The sequence below is a fragment of the Meleagris gallopavo genome, chromosome 4 (genome assembly GCF_905368555.1).
Source record: "Meleagris gallopavo chromosome 4, MGAL_WU_HG_1.1, whole genome shotgun sequence".
NCBI lineage: Eukaryota > Metazoa > Chordata > Aves > Galliformes > Phasianidae > Meleagris > Meleagris gallopavo.
In genome coordinates this window covers 46,003,567-46,020,330 of record NC_139407.1, presented here as the reverse complement: position 1 = coordinate 46,020,330, position 16,764 = coordinate 46,003,567, and the positions used below count along the sequence as shown (strand labels likewise).

General features: G+C 35.4%; 1 protein-coding gene across 10 annotated transcripts in view; it reads left to right on the top strand.

Moving 5' to 3' along the window:
- DCUN1D4 (defective in cullin neddylation 1 domain containing 4) overlaps positions 1 to 16,764 on the top strand; it is a 37,546-nt gene that overhangs the window by 16,458 nt on the left and 4,324 nt on the right. For 6 of the 10 annotated variants that reach the window (XM_085223181.1, XM_085223179.1, XM_085223178.1 and 3 more), the window contains 7 exons: positions 1,010 to 1,124; positions 8,819 to 8,910; positions 11,156 to 11,226; positions 12,756 to 12,847; positions 13,732 to 13,840; positions 16,035 to 16,139; positions 16,582 to 16,687. In XM_085223181.1, the coding sequence (XP_085079307.1) occupies positions 1,010 to 1,124; positions 8,819 to 8,910; positions 11,156 to 11,226; positions 12,756 to 12,847; positions 13,732 to 13,840; positions 16,035 to 16,139; positions 16,582 to 16,687 (690 nt within the window). The remainder of the gene's footprint in view (positions 1 to 1,009; positions 1,125 to 8,818; positions 8,911 to 11,155; positions 11,227 to 12,755; positions 12,848 to 13,731; positions 13,841 to 16,034; positions 16,140 to 16,581; positions 16,688 to 16,764) is intronic. The other 4 variants (XM_085223182.1, XM_085223180.1, XM_085223176.1 and 1 more) reach the window with 1 other exon arrangement.

Sequence of the window (16,764 nt, the reverse complement as noted above, 5' to 3'; positions counted from 1 at the left end):
GCATAACATTTAGAGCTTTGTTAGCTCTTTGAGCTGCTCCTACACATACCTTTTTCTGGTGTCCATGTGATCTTCAGTATATGAAAGCAGGGCAAAATTTTGCCTGATTTTTTAGCCTATTGCTTTCATGAGACAGCAAAGATATTTAAACAACTTGCTGTACTAATATACAGAACGGTTTAAGTGGGGATTGTTTTTTTTTCTTTTTTCCCTTCAGTTTAATTACAGGTTTGGTGAGCTGGATTAGCACACTGAAGAGTTACCAGAACTGGCAAAAGGAACAAGTAGGAGTATGCAGCTAGCACCAGTTTTTTAAATTGGCCATTTCCTACTTGCAGAGCTTCACTGTTAAAGAACTACCTGAGCAAAATGATACTCATTTTTTTCCTAATGGTTGTTAAGCATCTCTTTGCAAAAAAAAAATATCTAAAAATAAAAAAAAAACAAATAAAAAAAGCAGCCACTCAAACAACCACCTCCAAAAAACCAAAAAACAAAACTGAAAAGAATCCCCTTTCTCCACCTCCTGCAACAAATCAAAGATAAATGGAAAAAAAACCCCTCCTTTCCTTGCTGTCAGTATCACAAAAGTGTGGATTAAAAATAAAAAGGTTCTGTTTTCTAGAGCTGTGCTGCTCTAATCTTTGGGTTGCATCTGTATTTCAAAAAGTAATGGACAACTCTCAGAAGTTCTGATCTGAATTAGTTACTAAAAAAGTCAGACTGAAAACTTAGATATGTCAGAATAGACTTAGTTCATGCCTTTTGTTAGGCTGAAGTGGCACTGGTGTAATTGTATATTTTGGCAAAGTACTACTGACTTTAACTGAAATCTGGTGAGAGAAATACCATGGAAAGATTTTGCTCTGGAAAGGGGGCCTTTTCTAATTTGTAAATCCACTAACTTTCTCCCTTCCCTTTCCTTTGTAATATGCCTATTAGTGGACACAGTTTGACTGGTCTGCAATAGTTTCATCTCTTGTACTGGTGTTTTTAATTCCCTCTGTAGGAAGTCTCCGGTCTTGCAGTTCATCAGACTGCTTTAGTAAAGTGATGCCTCCAAGGAAAAAGAGGAGACCTGCAGCAGGAGATGATTTATCTGCTAAGAAAAGTAGACATGATGGGTATGTCATCTTACCATGGGCTAAGACTGGAATATCTAAAGATGAATAGCTGATTTGATCATGTTTTTAATTACTAATCGAAATGATATTCAAATTTGATTGGTTTCTTGATGTGGAACCATTGCCTGTGATTGATGTGAACATCTAGTTTCAGTTTGCTTCTCACCTTTTTCTAGCCATATAACAGGCTTGTAGGGAACTTATGTTCTTGTTTGCCAGCTGTCAAAATAGACATACTTGCTTGTTCAAAGGCTTGTAAGAGATACAGTAATGTCTTCATATGTTAAAAAAAAAAAAAAAAAGTGAATATAGTTGTAGGCTATTTGCAGCCACTGTCTTACCTGAAATTCTGCTAATCTTTCCCTTTTGTGTTGGTGGTTTTATGCTGATCATGCAAGAGAAAGTTGAATATTGCTTGGGCAAGGTTATAGTTAATGGTGGAGCACTGATTGAGGCAGTGCTGCTCAACTTCCCTCTGAGCAGTGGAAGTGCAAGTGGGTTACAGCAGTGTGGGAGATCATTGTGCTCTTTTGGCACAGGTGCTGCATAGCTGACTGTTCTGGAAATGCTAGATTTTCTGTGAATGTTCAGTCAGCCTCAGTCCTTCAGCATCCTCTGAGTGTGCTCCTTTTGTGCAAGATGGTCATTACTTATGTGAAATAAGACCATAGCTTGTGGGAGACTGTGCACGCCTGCACGGTAGGTGCCATCACATGCTAGGGAGAGGGCTATAGCATGCTTACATGGTATCTTGGTGTTGGAAAGTGTTGTGTACTACTGGAATATTTGGCTGTGTCTGCCAATAGAACGTGAGCTTTATTACACTCATGTATTACAGGTGACTTGGAAAACTCAAGCTTCTGTAACATGCACCTTCAGAAAGGTGAAAAGATGCGTTTCCCCTGGCAGCCTGAAATGAGGCTGCATACTTTCCTTTTTATTCACTTGCGTGAGTAATAAAAATGCTAGCAGCCAAATTAAGACTCTAGTTATGCCTCTATAACTCCATTGTGCTCAATAGGGTTGCACAACTGTAGCTGCCCTGGAATTTATTAAGTGATCTGCTGAGGCAGAAGAAAGATTTAAACTCCCTTTCATTGCTTTGAGTATGTAAAACTAGCAAGAGCAAAAAAACACTACATGTTCTTAATATTTTTTGCTGGTTTTTGAGAAATATTAGATGTAGAAATAGGATGAAATGTTTCTATAATCTGAGTAGAGATGTCTACAAAATTTAAATAACCACCATTTGGCAAGACCCTGACAAGCAAAACAAAACAATTTAAAATCCCTAGGAAGATTGTCTGTAGTAGTAGAAGATACTGATCTGTGTAATTCACATAAGAAAATGATGAAAAGCTGATTTCTTACTGTTAGTAGTTCATGTAATCACTAAAGAGCTTTTTGAAAGCATAATTCAAATGCTTTTTCTACCTGCCTTTCAGTTTGTACCTAATGCATCTAGTCTTCATTCTACTGCCATCTAAAGTTTACTTCAGGGGAAAACCTCTGCCTGCTTTTAGAAGTGGAGGTGAAACCAGATCTGTCAGCTGTGGGCCAGAGGGGAATATCCTTCTCTGATGTGGTTCCAATTTTTGTTTTCCTTCTTAACTTCTAAGGTTTTCGGGCTTCCTCAGCTTCCCTTTGTTTCCTTTCTTTTGCTTTGATCTTCAAGAAAATAGCTTGTATTTCACCAGACCTGGCAATATGAATTAATTTGCTGAATATTCAGCTCTATTTTAGATCTCTATTTTCTTTTGTGTATTTCTTCAAATCTGGCTTAATGTTTTTTGAGCAAGTCATCTCTTCCCTGCTTTTTTTTGTTTGTTTGTTTTTCCCCAAGTTTTGACATTTCGGTGTGTTAGACAGAAACCTATATGAAATTAGGAATCTCTGCAGCAGTGTGCTCTTGTGAGCCTAGTTATCTCTAAAGCTATTGCTTCTGACACTGTGTGAATGCTTTATACAATAAAAATGGTGCAGGTAGTTTAATGCCAGTATATATATTAAGAGGCTTCTAGGTCCGCTTCTTTACCATTGCTCTCTTTTTAGGTGCAGGTTTGCTTGAAACTTCATACTGATAACTCAGGATAAGCTTTCAGGGGACATTAGCCTATGTGGAATCTGTACTGTTAAGTGAAAAAAGGTAGTCAGTCTTCTTGAATATCTACTTTTCCTGAAAAACAAAATGTATTATCATCTCTCCTGTAGATATTTCCTATCAGAGAGAGGATTTGTCGCTTGAAATGTTTTTGGAATTACCTAAATTTTGTATGTTGTTGTAGAGGAATGTTAACGAATTCAGTAATTGCTCGTCTCCCATTTGCTTTCAGTGTGAAAATGTTGGATGGTACTCTAAAGATTACCAATGGATTGTCATTGTTAAGGGTGTCAGCAAAGGAAAAGCCAAATGTTGATAACTTCCCCTGATTTTTCTACGCACATACAAGCATATATATATATATATATATATATATATATATATAAAATCCTTACATGAATAGTTTAGTTGGATGATCTTTTCAGTCTTCACTTTTTGTGCTTCTATATTTCCTTCAATTATAGGAAGGAATACTTTTGAGGTGCATATTCTTTGCAGAAAGCAGGGCTCTGTACTGAAAAAGGATTTTGAAAGGCTCTTATCTTCATAAACTTAAACAAATATGGTACCAGGGAACTCATAATAGCTTTCACTTTTGGTTTCAGGCTCTTAGGGATACACCCTCATTTTGGAATAATTAGTGGAATGATGATGATGCCTTTTGAAGAAAAGTATTTATAGGAACAAATCTAGATGTTATTGTGGTTATTATTTGGAGAACTGATTTCATGTGTAGACTAACTATGGTAAACAAAGATTCTTTCTTTCTTTAGCATCCCATCCTTACACAACAAGAGCTTGAATTCTGTTAGTTATAATTCATAATTTCACCTTGAAATATGAATGTGATATTTTAGTGGGAGGAATTTTTTTTTTTTTGCTGGAAGATGAACAATGAAAATAATTCAGTGTGTTCATCTCTGGATTGCAGTAAGATTTAGCCCATTTTAGAGAATGGTGTTGGAAAGTAGACCTTTCAGTGCACACCTCTCAGAACATAATGACTTGAAGGCATTTTATTTCCTTCTCTGTTTGGCAGTCTTGACCATGTTGTACTTCGAATTCTCACACTCCAGAGTATTCTCAATTTGGATTTAAAAATGTGTTCTGCACACTGTTCTTTCATCATAATGTTAAGGGTCTTACAGAGGGTTAAACAAGTTTCATGTAAAGATGGTTGCTAGGTAAGAGTATAGTCCCTACTGTCTATCTGCATATCTGTTATGCAGTCTCTAAGCAAAGACTGTCTGCTCCTTAGGAAAAAAACAGAGGTATGTAACATAATGTCTTGTCTTCTTTCTGATAGTCTCGTTTAAAAATATTTCTACTCTTTTCTCCAGAATCATGCTGAGGGGAAAAAACTGACAGTAATGTATATTTAGACCTTAGAATGTTGAAAACTGGGGAAATATATCTGCTTCCTGAAAGCTGTATTAGATCAATAGATCTAATATGGTTGTATGTGTGGACCGCATAAGGAAATGATGATATGAAAAGCAGATTTATTGCTTGAGTTGCAAGCTCTATACTCTGTAGTGAAAAAAACTTAAATTTTTAAAACACAGTCAGTGCTGTACTACTAATGTGGGAAAGTAAGACAGGAAGGTATAACCCTGGAAGTTTTCAAAATCAGTAGTATTGATAGGCTTCTTTATTCTACTGTTATTTAGCAACTGATTCTACTGCAGGCAGGCAGCTTGTGTTGCCAATTGTCATAGGTGCCTAGACCTTATTCCTTGAAGTAGAGCTTTTCAAATAGGCACAGGTCTAATTTTCTGTTTCTTGTAGTTTTTTATTGAGCTGGACTTAATAGTTGTGCAGAAACTAGATGTGTGACTGTCAGGGTGTATGCTGTTATACGATCCCTTAAGTGAATTTTGTTAAATTTAAAATGTTAGTTTAAGTTTTAAGAGATAACTGTGAGCCTGTATTTAGGGAGGAATATGGCACGTTGATAGGAAAGAATTACCTGTCAAGTGAATTTATTCTGAGTGTTGCTCTAGACATTCTTTGTCACACCTTGTTAATATTAAAACATTTCTTTTTTTTAAAACATGGTTGACTATGTTACATATGAAGCAATTGCTAAAATTGGAAGTCTGAGTGAATATGTGCGTGTTCTTTTACTTCTGATGTGTGCCTGAAATTGTACAGGTTTCTCTTACGGACCATCAATGCATAAGCAAATTGCTAATCTGTGATGTAGTTGGTGTAGTTGTTGTATATCTGTTCTAGGGTACTGATGCTTGGCATTGTGAGAAAGCTGTGAGCCACGAGGACTTGAGTAAACCGAAGATCTGTTTGGTAGATATTTGGTTCTCAAAGAGTTCTCAGGTATCTAACCTGTGCACTCTGACAGTTTGTATTCATTTGTGTAGCAATGGGCACCATCCTTAACACAAAACACATCGTCTTATGGTGTGTGCAGAGAAATTCTGAAGACAGAATAAATATTCTGTGATCCAAAATCAGTGCCAGACTTTTCTGGTAGTTTGTGGTTGTCCTCTTTGCACGTGATTCTTGAAGCAATCAAATCTATATTGATGCTAGTTCAGAGAACACAGTCTCTGGAACCACTCTTACCCTGTGCTACCAAGTTGAGCTTGCAGTGAAATTGAACAGAGCTGTCCTGGGCTCTGATCTCAGATACTTACCCAGTTACTTGTTTGTAACTTGCTCTCATCTCACTTCCCAAAGCACTCTGGGGATTAGGATTCTCTAATAGAAATAGCTGGTTTGTCTAGACTGGAAGGGGAAACTCACTTGCTATTTACAGTAGGTGTGTGAGGATGAGCTTCATCTCTATATGTGAGAGCTAACTAGTATCAGGTTTGCTTTGGTGTGCTTGCTTATGTCGTTTTCCTTCTCAAAGTGACCTTTGTCTTGCAGAATATATGCTCTGTTGTTATTCCCTTAGGCTGAGAGAATGACGTGGAATTCATCCAGCCTCCTTTGTTACATGGTTGTAGTTTACAGCAGAGATGAGGGTAGCCCAAGATGATATCCTTTCTAATTTTTGAATTTTATGAAGTAGTTTATTAGCATCATAGCTTGAGAGATCTATGATCAGTTCTTGTTTTTGAGAGATCAGACTCCACTGGCCAGAGACTGAGTTACCTGGCCACACGTTGGGCATGTGAACTTAAAATTGTCATTGTTTCCTCCAGTTCCTAAACAGTGACTTTAGCTTTAAACACAGCAAATCCATGTCGGTTCTATGAAAACTTGCTAAATGTAGATACAGTGAATGTATAAAAAGAGGCACTTTTTTATGTTCCAATTTTCTATTCCTCTTACACATACTGTTCCTCTTACCCTGCCTGTCATCACTGGTGTCTTGGTTCAGGCTACAGTATTTAATTCTGCCCATTGAAAATGAGGAATCCTTTTTCTGTAATACTTAGATGATCAAGAGCTCTGTCAATGTATACGTTTCTTGAGGGATCCTTTCCAGACCCACTGTTCACTTACTGACAGCCACTGTATAGACAAGTTAAATGAGGAATCACGGGAGGCACTTTCTTATCAGCCCCAGTCTTGCAGTGAGTATCATTCTATTTTAGAGAGCTACACTAGCTTTCCATGTTTAAACTCCTGCTACTGTCAATTTTCAAGTTGATATTCCAGTTGGAGTTTTGTCATATTTGCATCAAAAATAAGGGGATATTGAATAATTAAACTTTTGTCAATGTAGCAGGATGTCTTCCTTTGTCTCTATGCTTTCTTCTACTTCCTCTGAATTCAGAATATCCTGAAAAATGTTGGATGAGTCATTCCTAATCGTAGTTAATTCTGCAACTATGAGAACGCCTTTTTTCAGACTGCTTCCAAAAAAAAAAAGAAGAAGAAAAGTAGGTGGGGAGAGTTCAAGGTAGGAAATGGCTCCAGCTTTGTCTTTATCTAACCTAATACCTTCTGGCTTGGTTGATTCCTTATTGGGCAGCAAAATCATCCTGTTCTTTTGCAACTGCAATGAAGGTTACGCATATTAGGTAATTCAAATAGGAAAAAGTGTTTTCAAAATCAAATAAAGAGTAAACTGAGTCTTGAATATATCAATATATGTTTTTGAGATATATGGCTCATTTGTCTGCTGAGTTTCTGTTTCTTGAAGGTCAGCATGTTTCACTGCAATGTAGATTTTTCTTTCAATCTTGAAATTTCTAAATATCTTCATTTAATACTTTTCTTCTAGTTAACAGGTTATAATTTTCCTATGACCATTATTACTTTTCTAATGGTTAGTTGCTTTAAAAAAAAATGATGACAATAAACATAAAATAGTTCTTTGTGCTACTGTCAGTGCAACGTGTACCTTTTACTGGATAGAAACATACAACTAAATGGAAAATGCTGGTAGAAGAAAATGATTGTACTTCAGTCTTATAAGTAGAGAGATCTTTTACCTGTCTGGCTAGAAGGACAAAATGGTGATGAAATCAATCCATTTAATTTCATGAAGTTGTTTCAGAATGATTGTGAAACCAGTTAGCAGCTTGGTTGTCTGCCCCCAGCAAGGTTTGATACTTTGAGAGGAAAGGCTGCATGTTTGGAGTATTTACAGAACTGTTCGTGGCTTGCTTCTCTCATCTTTGCTCCTCAGCTCTTTTCCATCTTTTAGCCTAAGCTATTGTAGAGTGATGGAAATAGATCAGACTTTGCAGCATTGAACAACTTGCACTGCTGAGTCTCATCTCTTTAACAATATGCCACAAGTGGTGTTTTCTGATCCAGAAAAGTTTAAAGAGGATGGAGTAATTTCTGTCATACATTGTATATGTTTTATATGATTCAGATACTCAATTCAGGAGGCTGGTGTTTCAGTGTTATTTCTTGAAAGCAGTTAAAATTCTTCAGGTTTGTCTGAGGAGTACATTACCTTGTCGGTCATCTCTGTGAGGAAGGAAGCACTACTGATTTAAATTTTCAGATAACTGTTGAAATAACCTATGATGAATGGGGTTCTTTGAATTATTGTCAGTGGGGACCTGTAACCTCCTCTCTCTGTTCTTTGATTTTTTTTTTTTTTGTTTTGTTTTATCTTGTTACCAACTTACTGCCTTTAGAATAATGTTACTATGGGTCATGCCTGTTTTGCTCTTTATGCCTTTTCTAGAATTTTTGAAGAGGCAAAGTGTGTTCTCCATAGTCACTAAATAATGCATAAAGTCTGCATACACCTACAGGTAGGACTACAGCTGACAATAACATGGAGTTACTGTGGGTTTAGACCCCAACCAAATTGCAGCCTGTCAGTTGAATATGGTAGCTAGTAATCTGCACAAGTCTTACTTGGACTTGGATATGATACTCAGGGTTGAATCTGGACCGGGCTATTTTTGTTGTTACGATGGTTCATGCACATGGATACAGTATGGATCAGTTGAACTGTGGCAGACTGAGCAAACACAGTAGATTCAGTGATTCTTATACTGCTAAGCAGCTCACTGAGTGACCCAATACACGGTCAGAATGTTGAGTAAATTCATTAGTGAAAGTAAATGTATTGCTGCTTACAGTGGCTGTTGACTAAAATGTTGCTTTTTAAACATTGCAGTACTAATTATTTGTTATCTTTCTTTTTTTTTTAAAGAATGTATAGAAAATATGATTCAACTAGAATAAAAGCAGAAGAGGAAGTCTTTTCAAGTAAAAGATGCTTAGAATGGTTCTATGAATATGCAGGTAAGTGTGAAATGCAAGTTTCCTCTCAATAATAATTCAGCCTATAAAAACTGCATTCAGTGAGCTGAATGAATGAGCATACTTGACTATTCTAATTTATATTTAAATTGTACTTTGGTACAAAATGTTGCCTCTCTGGCTCTAAAAGTTACTCCACCTGCCATGTTAACACTGAGTAGTGCAAAACCCTTCCTAGGGAAGGTATGTTTGTAATGTAAAAATAACTAAGCTAAATAAAAAGGTAGCAGAGGTAGTAAAATTAACTGTTGCTGCTAAATCTGGTGGTTCTGGTTTCTAGCATAGAAACAAATAAACACAAGTGTCCCATAACAATCTTTGAATAGTTTTCCGTTAGAAGGTACAAAGAGGGTCAATCAAATTACTTATTATTGCCTTAATGTACGAGAACTTCCTTCAGGTGTTGTAGGGTTATTGGTTATGATCAATGGTCACAGCAGCTCATCCACTAACAGTGTGTGAAGTCATCGATCATGATTTGTTTTCATTGTTTTTACATGTGCTTTTCTGAAGGGGAGAACTTCAAGTATGGGAAAAAAAAATCTCATAAGTGTAAAGAAGACTAAAAGGAAATGAAATAGGTGTTTGACAAAGGAAACAAGGTCATCTTACAGTTTTCTGCTGTTTTCCTTATGTGTAATGAGGAATGATGTAATTTGATGTAATAAATTATTTTTTTCTTCTAATAAAATTAAGTAGTTTGAGATCTCACATGTCTGTGGCAGTCTGTGAAAGGAGATTCAGACAAATTCAAGCCAAACCTTACCTGTTAGATTCTGTGCCTTTCTGATCAGCTTGATTTATTTTTTTTTTTCACTCTAGCAACAGGGATAACTCATTTTTATCACGACTTTGGTGGAGAGAAGGGATGAAAGGAAGGATGTGTATGAAAGATCTTTTGATTTTTCCAATGACTGCATACACCAAGCTATAACAGAAAAGTGGAGAGTATGATCTTGTTTATTGTACTGAATAACATTGTAAAAAAATGAAAGTTTTTTTTTTCTTTTCAAGTAATAATCTCTTCTGTGCTCCTTCTTTAAAGTCTTCTCCTTTACATCTGCAGACAGATAGCACTGGATTTGTTGTTCTTTTTTTCTCTAGTGTGTCTTTATTACAGAATTAATTTTATTTTGAAGGTGTTTGATTTCAGTCAGAAGTGTGAATGGGAGGATATCATAGGAAGATGGGAAAATATTTAATTAAACCTTGTTATTTCTAGAATAGTAGGTCACCTAATAGTAAAACTTAGAATTATTTTCCCTTTCATACCTCTTTCTTGTACTCTTTATATTGAATAGAAGTACAGATGTCAACCTCTAATGCTTCTCTCCCCAAAGTAAGCCCTTCTTAATGTGAATGAAATAATTCTAAAAAAATAGTCCAAATACAAAGTGTATTAAAAAAAAGGGAAAAAAAAGCACAGTACAATTAATGCCTATAACTTTTTTCAACAATGTAGTGTAGATGCTACAAACATATTTTTCCAAAAGTATTCCAAAAATAGAGTATTTTAATGACATCTGTTTTTGAACCTTTTTTCATTTTAAGTCAGCAAAGATATAGCTATGTGTAATTCATATTTTCATTTCCCCCTGCAGTTACTAAAATTCACGTAATGTGGAGCTGCAGTATTACTGCCATATAAATAAATAGGAACATGACATTTTTATTTCAGAGTCTTTTTTGTAGATAACATTTTATAGAGTTAGTGTATGAATGAAACAGTAAAAAAATAAGTTTCTGGGAATGACAGTCTCTTGTATCATAGGTATTTAGATACTGGAATCTTACGTGATACAATGCTATGAGCAGTAGAGATTCAAGCTAAGATACGAGTTTCAGTAGTCATTGTTCACTCATTTAACCATGCTAATATTACCTGGATATTCTGCTAGTCTGTATACTGTTAAAGATCTTATTCATGTACTCAAGATTATTCATGTATTCAAGATTGTCTTGGTAACTGGGTGGAATAAAAGATGTTAGCAAGAGTGAAAATTTGTTCTATAGTTTTTCTGTCTTTGTTTCCAAAGGTGAGATAAAGATACATGTGTATCCACGTCTGATTGTAAGTGGGGAAATATTTATTGCATGCCAAGTAAACCAACCTAAAGCTTATGAAAGTTCAGATTGTACACTGTGATTAAATTTCTCTTACTAAGAGAAATCTAAAGATCAGTCTATTATCATTCTCAGAGATACGTGAAGTGCATTTTCTTTGCAGGCACTGATGACATTGTAGGGCCAGAAGGTATGGAGAAATTTTGTGAAGACATTGGAGTTGAACCAGAAAATGTAAGTTTGAGGTCCATTCAGAAGATGCATAGTGTGTTATGATGTTGATGAACCTAAATTCTCCTAGTTTTTCATCAGGCATAAAACAAATTCAAATTTTTGGGAGAGAAAGGAGAATAAACCAGGGAGCTTTAAGTGCACATTTGGAACCAACTTGCCTTTCTGAAAGTTCTGAAACTAGAACTGTTAACTTGACTAAAAACTCAATTTGCCTTTGCCACACCTTTTCCCTCACTACTCCTACCAAAAGAAAGAAATAAAAGTTTAGAAAGAGGTGATGACATCTTTTCTGAGACTGCACTGGAGATTTAAAACAACTACCAGTTAATGTTTTCTATGGGAGAAGGGTGTTTCAAATATTGTGAGCAGTATTAGCACTCCATTATGCTGTTTAAAAACCCAAGTAAGGTGAAATTTTATTTTTATATTTATATATACATGAAGGAGAGAGAGAATTTAGGAAACAAATAGCTATACCTTTTGCAGCTTTTTTTCTGGTGTCTAATATATGCTTTTAAAAACATATGTGCAAGTCCCATCTTTTGCAAGATTTGTAAACCATCATCTCTCATTGGTTAAAATGAGAGTTATGTTTTTGATTGATTTGCTGTTAATATAAGATGTAATTTGCTACCTTTGGAATTTATTAGTGTGGTAAACCCTTGAGATTGATAGAGACGTTTCAGTTATGTAAGTAGATATTCTGACTTTGCATTAACAGTATAGAGCTGCTCTAGTATTAGCCAGAGTTGCAGACTGAAATTGCTTAATTACACTTTTTCTTTCTAGTCTGCAGGGATAGTTGCCTGCCACTTTTTCCATGCGTGTATCTTAAGTGTCTTGAATATGACAGTAATCTTCCAATACCACTTTTCCAAATTTATTGCTTCTTTATTGCTTCTGTGTTCTATATGAGATACTAAAAGGATTCTGTTTCCTTTGGGGCAGAATTAGCAATTATGAATCAACCTCTGGATTGATATGTGCTAATGTTAGTTCATTCAGTGTGCTTAACATCTACTTGAATTATACCTCGTGTTCAGACTTGCAGAATTAGATGGGGTTGACAGTACCTTGTGGTAGCTGGATTCATGTGGGATCATTATCACCTCTAGAACAATTGGATTTCATAAAGCTTATGGATTGCAGTGGATGCTCACCTAGATGAATTTAAGAAACGTAACTTGTCTCAAGTTAGTGCTTAGATTTAATAATTTTGGGAAACCTTTTCTATAGCCTGTGCTGGCTCATCTTCCTCATCTTACTACTGTGACATTCTGTGCATGCTGCCTTGAAGTGATGTGACTAATCTAACTGACTTTCTATCTTTGTGCTGGTGTCTTAAGGTTTGAATCATGTGCAGGTTTGTTGTATTCAGATTTAACTTTTAAAGTAGCTGCTCAGTAGCAAACTTCTGAATGTTTTGTTTATTTGAGTAAAGTATTTGTGGCTTACTAAACAGCAACTGAAAAATACGTAGATATTTTTGTTGATTCTCTTCAGCTTTCACATTTTTTCCTCTGAAACAGGTAGTAATGCTTGTATTAGCATGGAAGTTGGATGCACAAAACATGGGCTACTTTACATTACAAGAATGGTTAAAAGGAATGACATCGCTACAGTAAGTGCTTTGAAAAAATTGTTAAGATTTTTTTAATAGTAAATACAGGTTGTTGTAGAAAAAATACATTTTGTTTTAATCATGACTTAAAACTGAGCGCTCTACTTTAGAGCAGAAGCAATATTTCTTTGTCGCTGCTTCCGGTGATATGGCTCATTCAAAGATAACTTGAAACCTGGCTGCTGCTTGTTGAATACTTTTAAAATGTCTGCAGCCTCAAGAAAACAAATACAATGAGAGACATTTGCAAGGACATCTGTCTTTGTCACTGGGTAGGACCTATTTATTTCTGAGCTTTACTGTCATTGCATGAGTGTTAGATATTGGTATGTTGTTAGAGCATATTCAGTTTAAAATGCTAAATGTTGCAAGTGTTTTTTTATGACTACATTTTCATGTTCTTTCTAAGAGCTGCATTCTCTAGTGGCGATCTTACCTTTATGGCATAATTAACATAGAAGTAGTTGAATAACTACGTTTCATAGAGCTGGGGGGAAAGAACTATGCTTTGGCTTATCTTTACAGAACAGGACCACCAAAATTTTAGGAAGTTCTATAGCTTTGCTGAAGTTATGGAAGTATTGTTTACTTTCTGTGGTTTGTTGGTTGGTTTCCTTTTGTAGACAAATTTGTGGTTTAATCTCATGGGGAGTGCATTTTCTACAGCTTCAAACAATTTTTTATCACAGTACAAGCATAAGACTTCGCTAGTTTATCTACATGTTTTGTCCTGTGGGTTAAATCAAGGCATCTTAAGCAGGCAAACTTATGCCTTTGTTTTTTTTTTGCAGTGATGGGGACATATATTAAGATTCTTTTTCTAAGAACACCAGACATCTGTGTAAGAATGTAGACACTGAATTCATTCTTTGCTTTTCTTTCAGATGTGATACTACAGAAAAATTGAGAAATTCTCTGGATTGCTTGAGATCTTTATTAAATGAGCCTACCAATTTTAAACTTATTTATAGATATGCATTTGACTTTGCACGGGTAAGTACTGGAGAATGCTAACGTATAAAACTAAACTTTACCTTGATAGGTAATGCTTAAGAGTAAATATGTTTCTCTTAAGATATCACTCAAGATTCTCTCTAACAAATGTTCATGTTATAATCACTTTTTTTCTTACTGTTTGAGTTCTCTATGCATGACCATTTAAAACAGGAAGGCATTTCAGCCTTTTCTGCGAGTGGTAAAAATAATAAACATGATAAGAGGCAATTATAATATAAATATTAGTTTTAAAAAGTCTTGGAAGATCATCAGTTATGGTCTTAACATTTATGAAGCAACATTAAACAATGTCCTAATGTCAGCGGAGGGAAGAATAAAAGCAAGAAAAACGTGTGAGCTGCAGTAAGTGTTCATTAAGTGAAGGAGAAGTAGAAATAGAGAGGAAAAAAAAAAAAAAAAAGGAAAAAAGCAAGTGTTGCAAAGACAGTTGTTCACTGTCTTCCACAGGTAGACCTAGACAGATGACTAACTTCCCTAAATCTGCCTTCTCCCTGTTGTTGCTGAGCATGATGCTGTAAGGCATGGAGGATCTCTTTGATTAGTTTGGGTCATCTGCATGGTTGCATCTGCCCGCCCAAGCTCTTGCTCATCCTCTGTCTATTCACTGGGTGGGCAGAGGGAGAAACAGCAAAGGACTTGATATTGTGCAAACACAGTTTAGCAATGGCTAAAACATTGCTGTATTATCAACTTTATTTTGGTCGAAGACATAGAACATGTCACCAGACAAGTTGCTGTGAAGAAAATTAATGCCGTCCCAGCCATAACCAAGTACATTGTGTGAAGGCTTATTCTGCTAGTTTTGCTGAAAATAAAATACAGAGGTTAAAAGTACTTAACATTGCCAAAGAAGTTCAAGATACTGGTGAAATATTTTGAATTGATTAAAAAAATTGTTTTACTAACAGCAAATCTGTGCCAGCTGGTGGCCTATCAAAAATAAATGACAGGTCATCAAATAAATTACTTCTAAAGAGGTCAGTGGATGGACTGTTTTCAGGAGGTACAAATGGATCTGACAAACAGTGCTCTCAAGAAAGGTTTCTAACACAGTCAGATGTTCTGACATCTTTTGAAAAAAACGAAAAAACACAAAACTGTAAATTTGCAAGTTGATATGATTGCAACTTGCAGATCTATCAACAAAATTGTTGAAACTATATTAGATTAATAGAGTTATTGAACTTCTAACAGCATAATGTCAAAGGAGGTGTACAGAAGAGTGGCATCTAGAAAAATAGAAATGAGTGCTAATGAGAAGGCATATATTTAGTTACACGCAGCAGATGAATATGTTTTTTATCTGAATGATGCAAGTAATTTATAGAGAAAAAGTTAATGGGAGCAACTTTGGTTTTGACTCGGAAAATTTGTGTAATTTTTGTTTTAAAGGCAATCATTTCAGGGAAGTGCTCATTGGCAAAAATAGTACATCTATAGGTGTGTAACTTTTGAGCTGTACCAAAGTCATGTTTTCAAGCTCATTAAAACTTGCCTACTAATCAGGTGTAATGAAGCTGCTAGATACAGATGGTGATGTTTTTTCTTTAAAAGACAAAATAATACACAAGCAAGAACAAACAACAAGAAATTAATTCCTGCCCTGCAAGCCGGAGTGTAACTACTGCTAAACTGGCATAAAACTGGAACAGTTCTGAGAGAAGTCTCTATTTACTATGTGTTACAGTATTGTGTTACCTGTGCTTGTTTGAGAATTCATTTAATCTGAATTTAATGTGATCAGTAGAATAACAGAACAAGGAACCTCCTCTGATCACTTTCACATAGTCAGTGTTAACTGATAGCTGCTTGGTTACCTTCTGGCAGTTTGTGTTGTGTTGTGTTCATGTTGTAAGAAAACCTCAGGAAATAGGTGCAATGATGCTACTTTAAGACTCTTACGGCCATGCAGATGCATGCATCCAAACATGGGTATGGCTTTTGTTTTTTAGAAAGTTAGGAGGTCACAAACAGGAATACATGCCTCATCAGTAAGACTTTCTCAAATAACTGTCACTGCTATGGAAGGCATCCTCTACAGCAAGCCATTAGCTGTGAGGAATGTTGGGTTTTAAATTAAAAAAAAAAAAAAAAAAGTTAGATATTGCTGTAAATAAATGTTTTTTATGTTTTTTTTTTTTCCCTTTTGACTTTTTTCCATTTCGTGCAGGAAAAGGACCAGCGCAGCCTAGACATAAATACTGCCAAATGTATGTTGGGCCTTCTTTTAGGAAAAACGTGGTCTCTTTTTCCAGTATTTCATCAGTTTCTAGAGGTAAGGTGTTGAAACAGACTTTGTCTGTCTTGTCTGACACTATTTGACTTAGATATAGAATGAATAGATATTTTTTTTCTGAATTAAATTATACTAACACTCCCAAAATGGCATTTGTAACTGGTTATCATTTCTTTCTTTTTGTTTCTCAAATCCTTATGCTGTTGATCTTTCTTTGATGCAAGACAAAGTATAAAATGTCTTTGATTACTTCTTGACTTCTGTTCTTATTGATGCATATTTGTCCACTAAAAGGTGGCTTAAAGTGAAACATGCGTTATTCAATACTAGTTTGATTGTTTAGTGGCTTCTTTAATCCTATTTAATTTTAGATAAGATGCAAATAATAATAATTCATTCCAAGGCTTAAATTTCCTGCACGAAAACCTGAAGTTGAAGGAGTTGAAGATGCGTTTCAGTAACTTCTGTTTCTTCCCTCAAGCAGCAATCAAAATACAAAGTTATCAATAAGGACCAATGGTGTAACGTTCTTGAATTCAGCAGAACAATCAACCTTGACCTCAGTAATTATGATGAAGATGGAGCCTGTGAGTACTACCATATGTTGGTGTTTTAAAATAATTTATTTCTCTGAGCTTAATCATCTGGTGCTCTTTTATGAAAT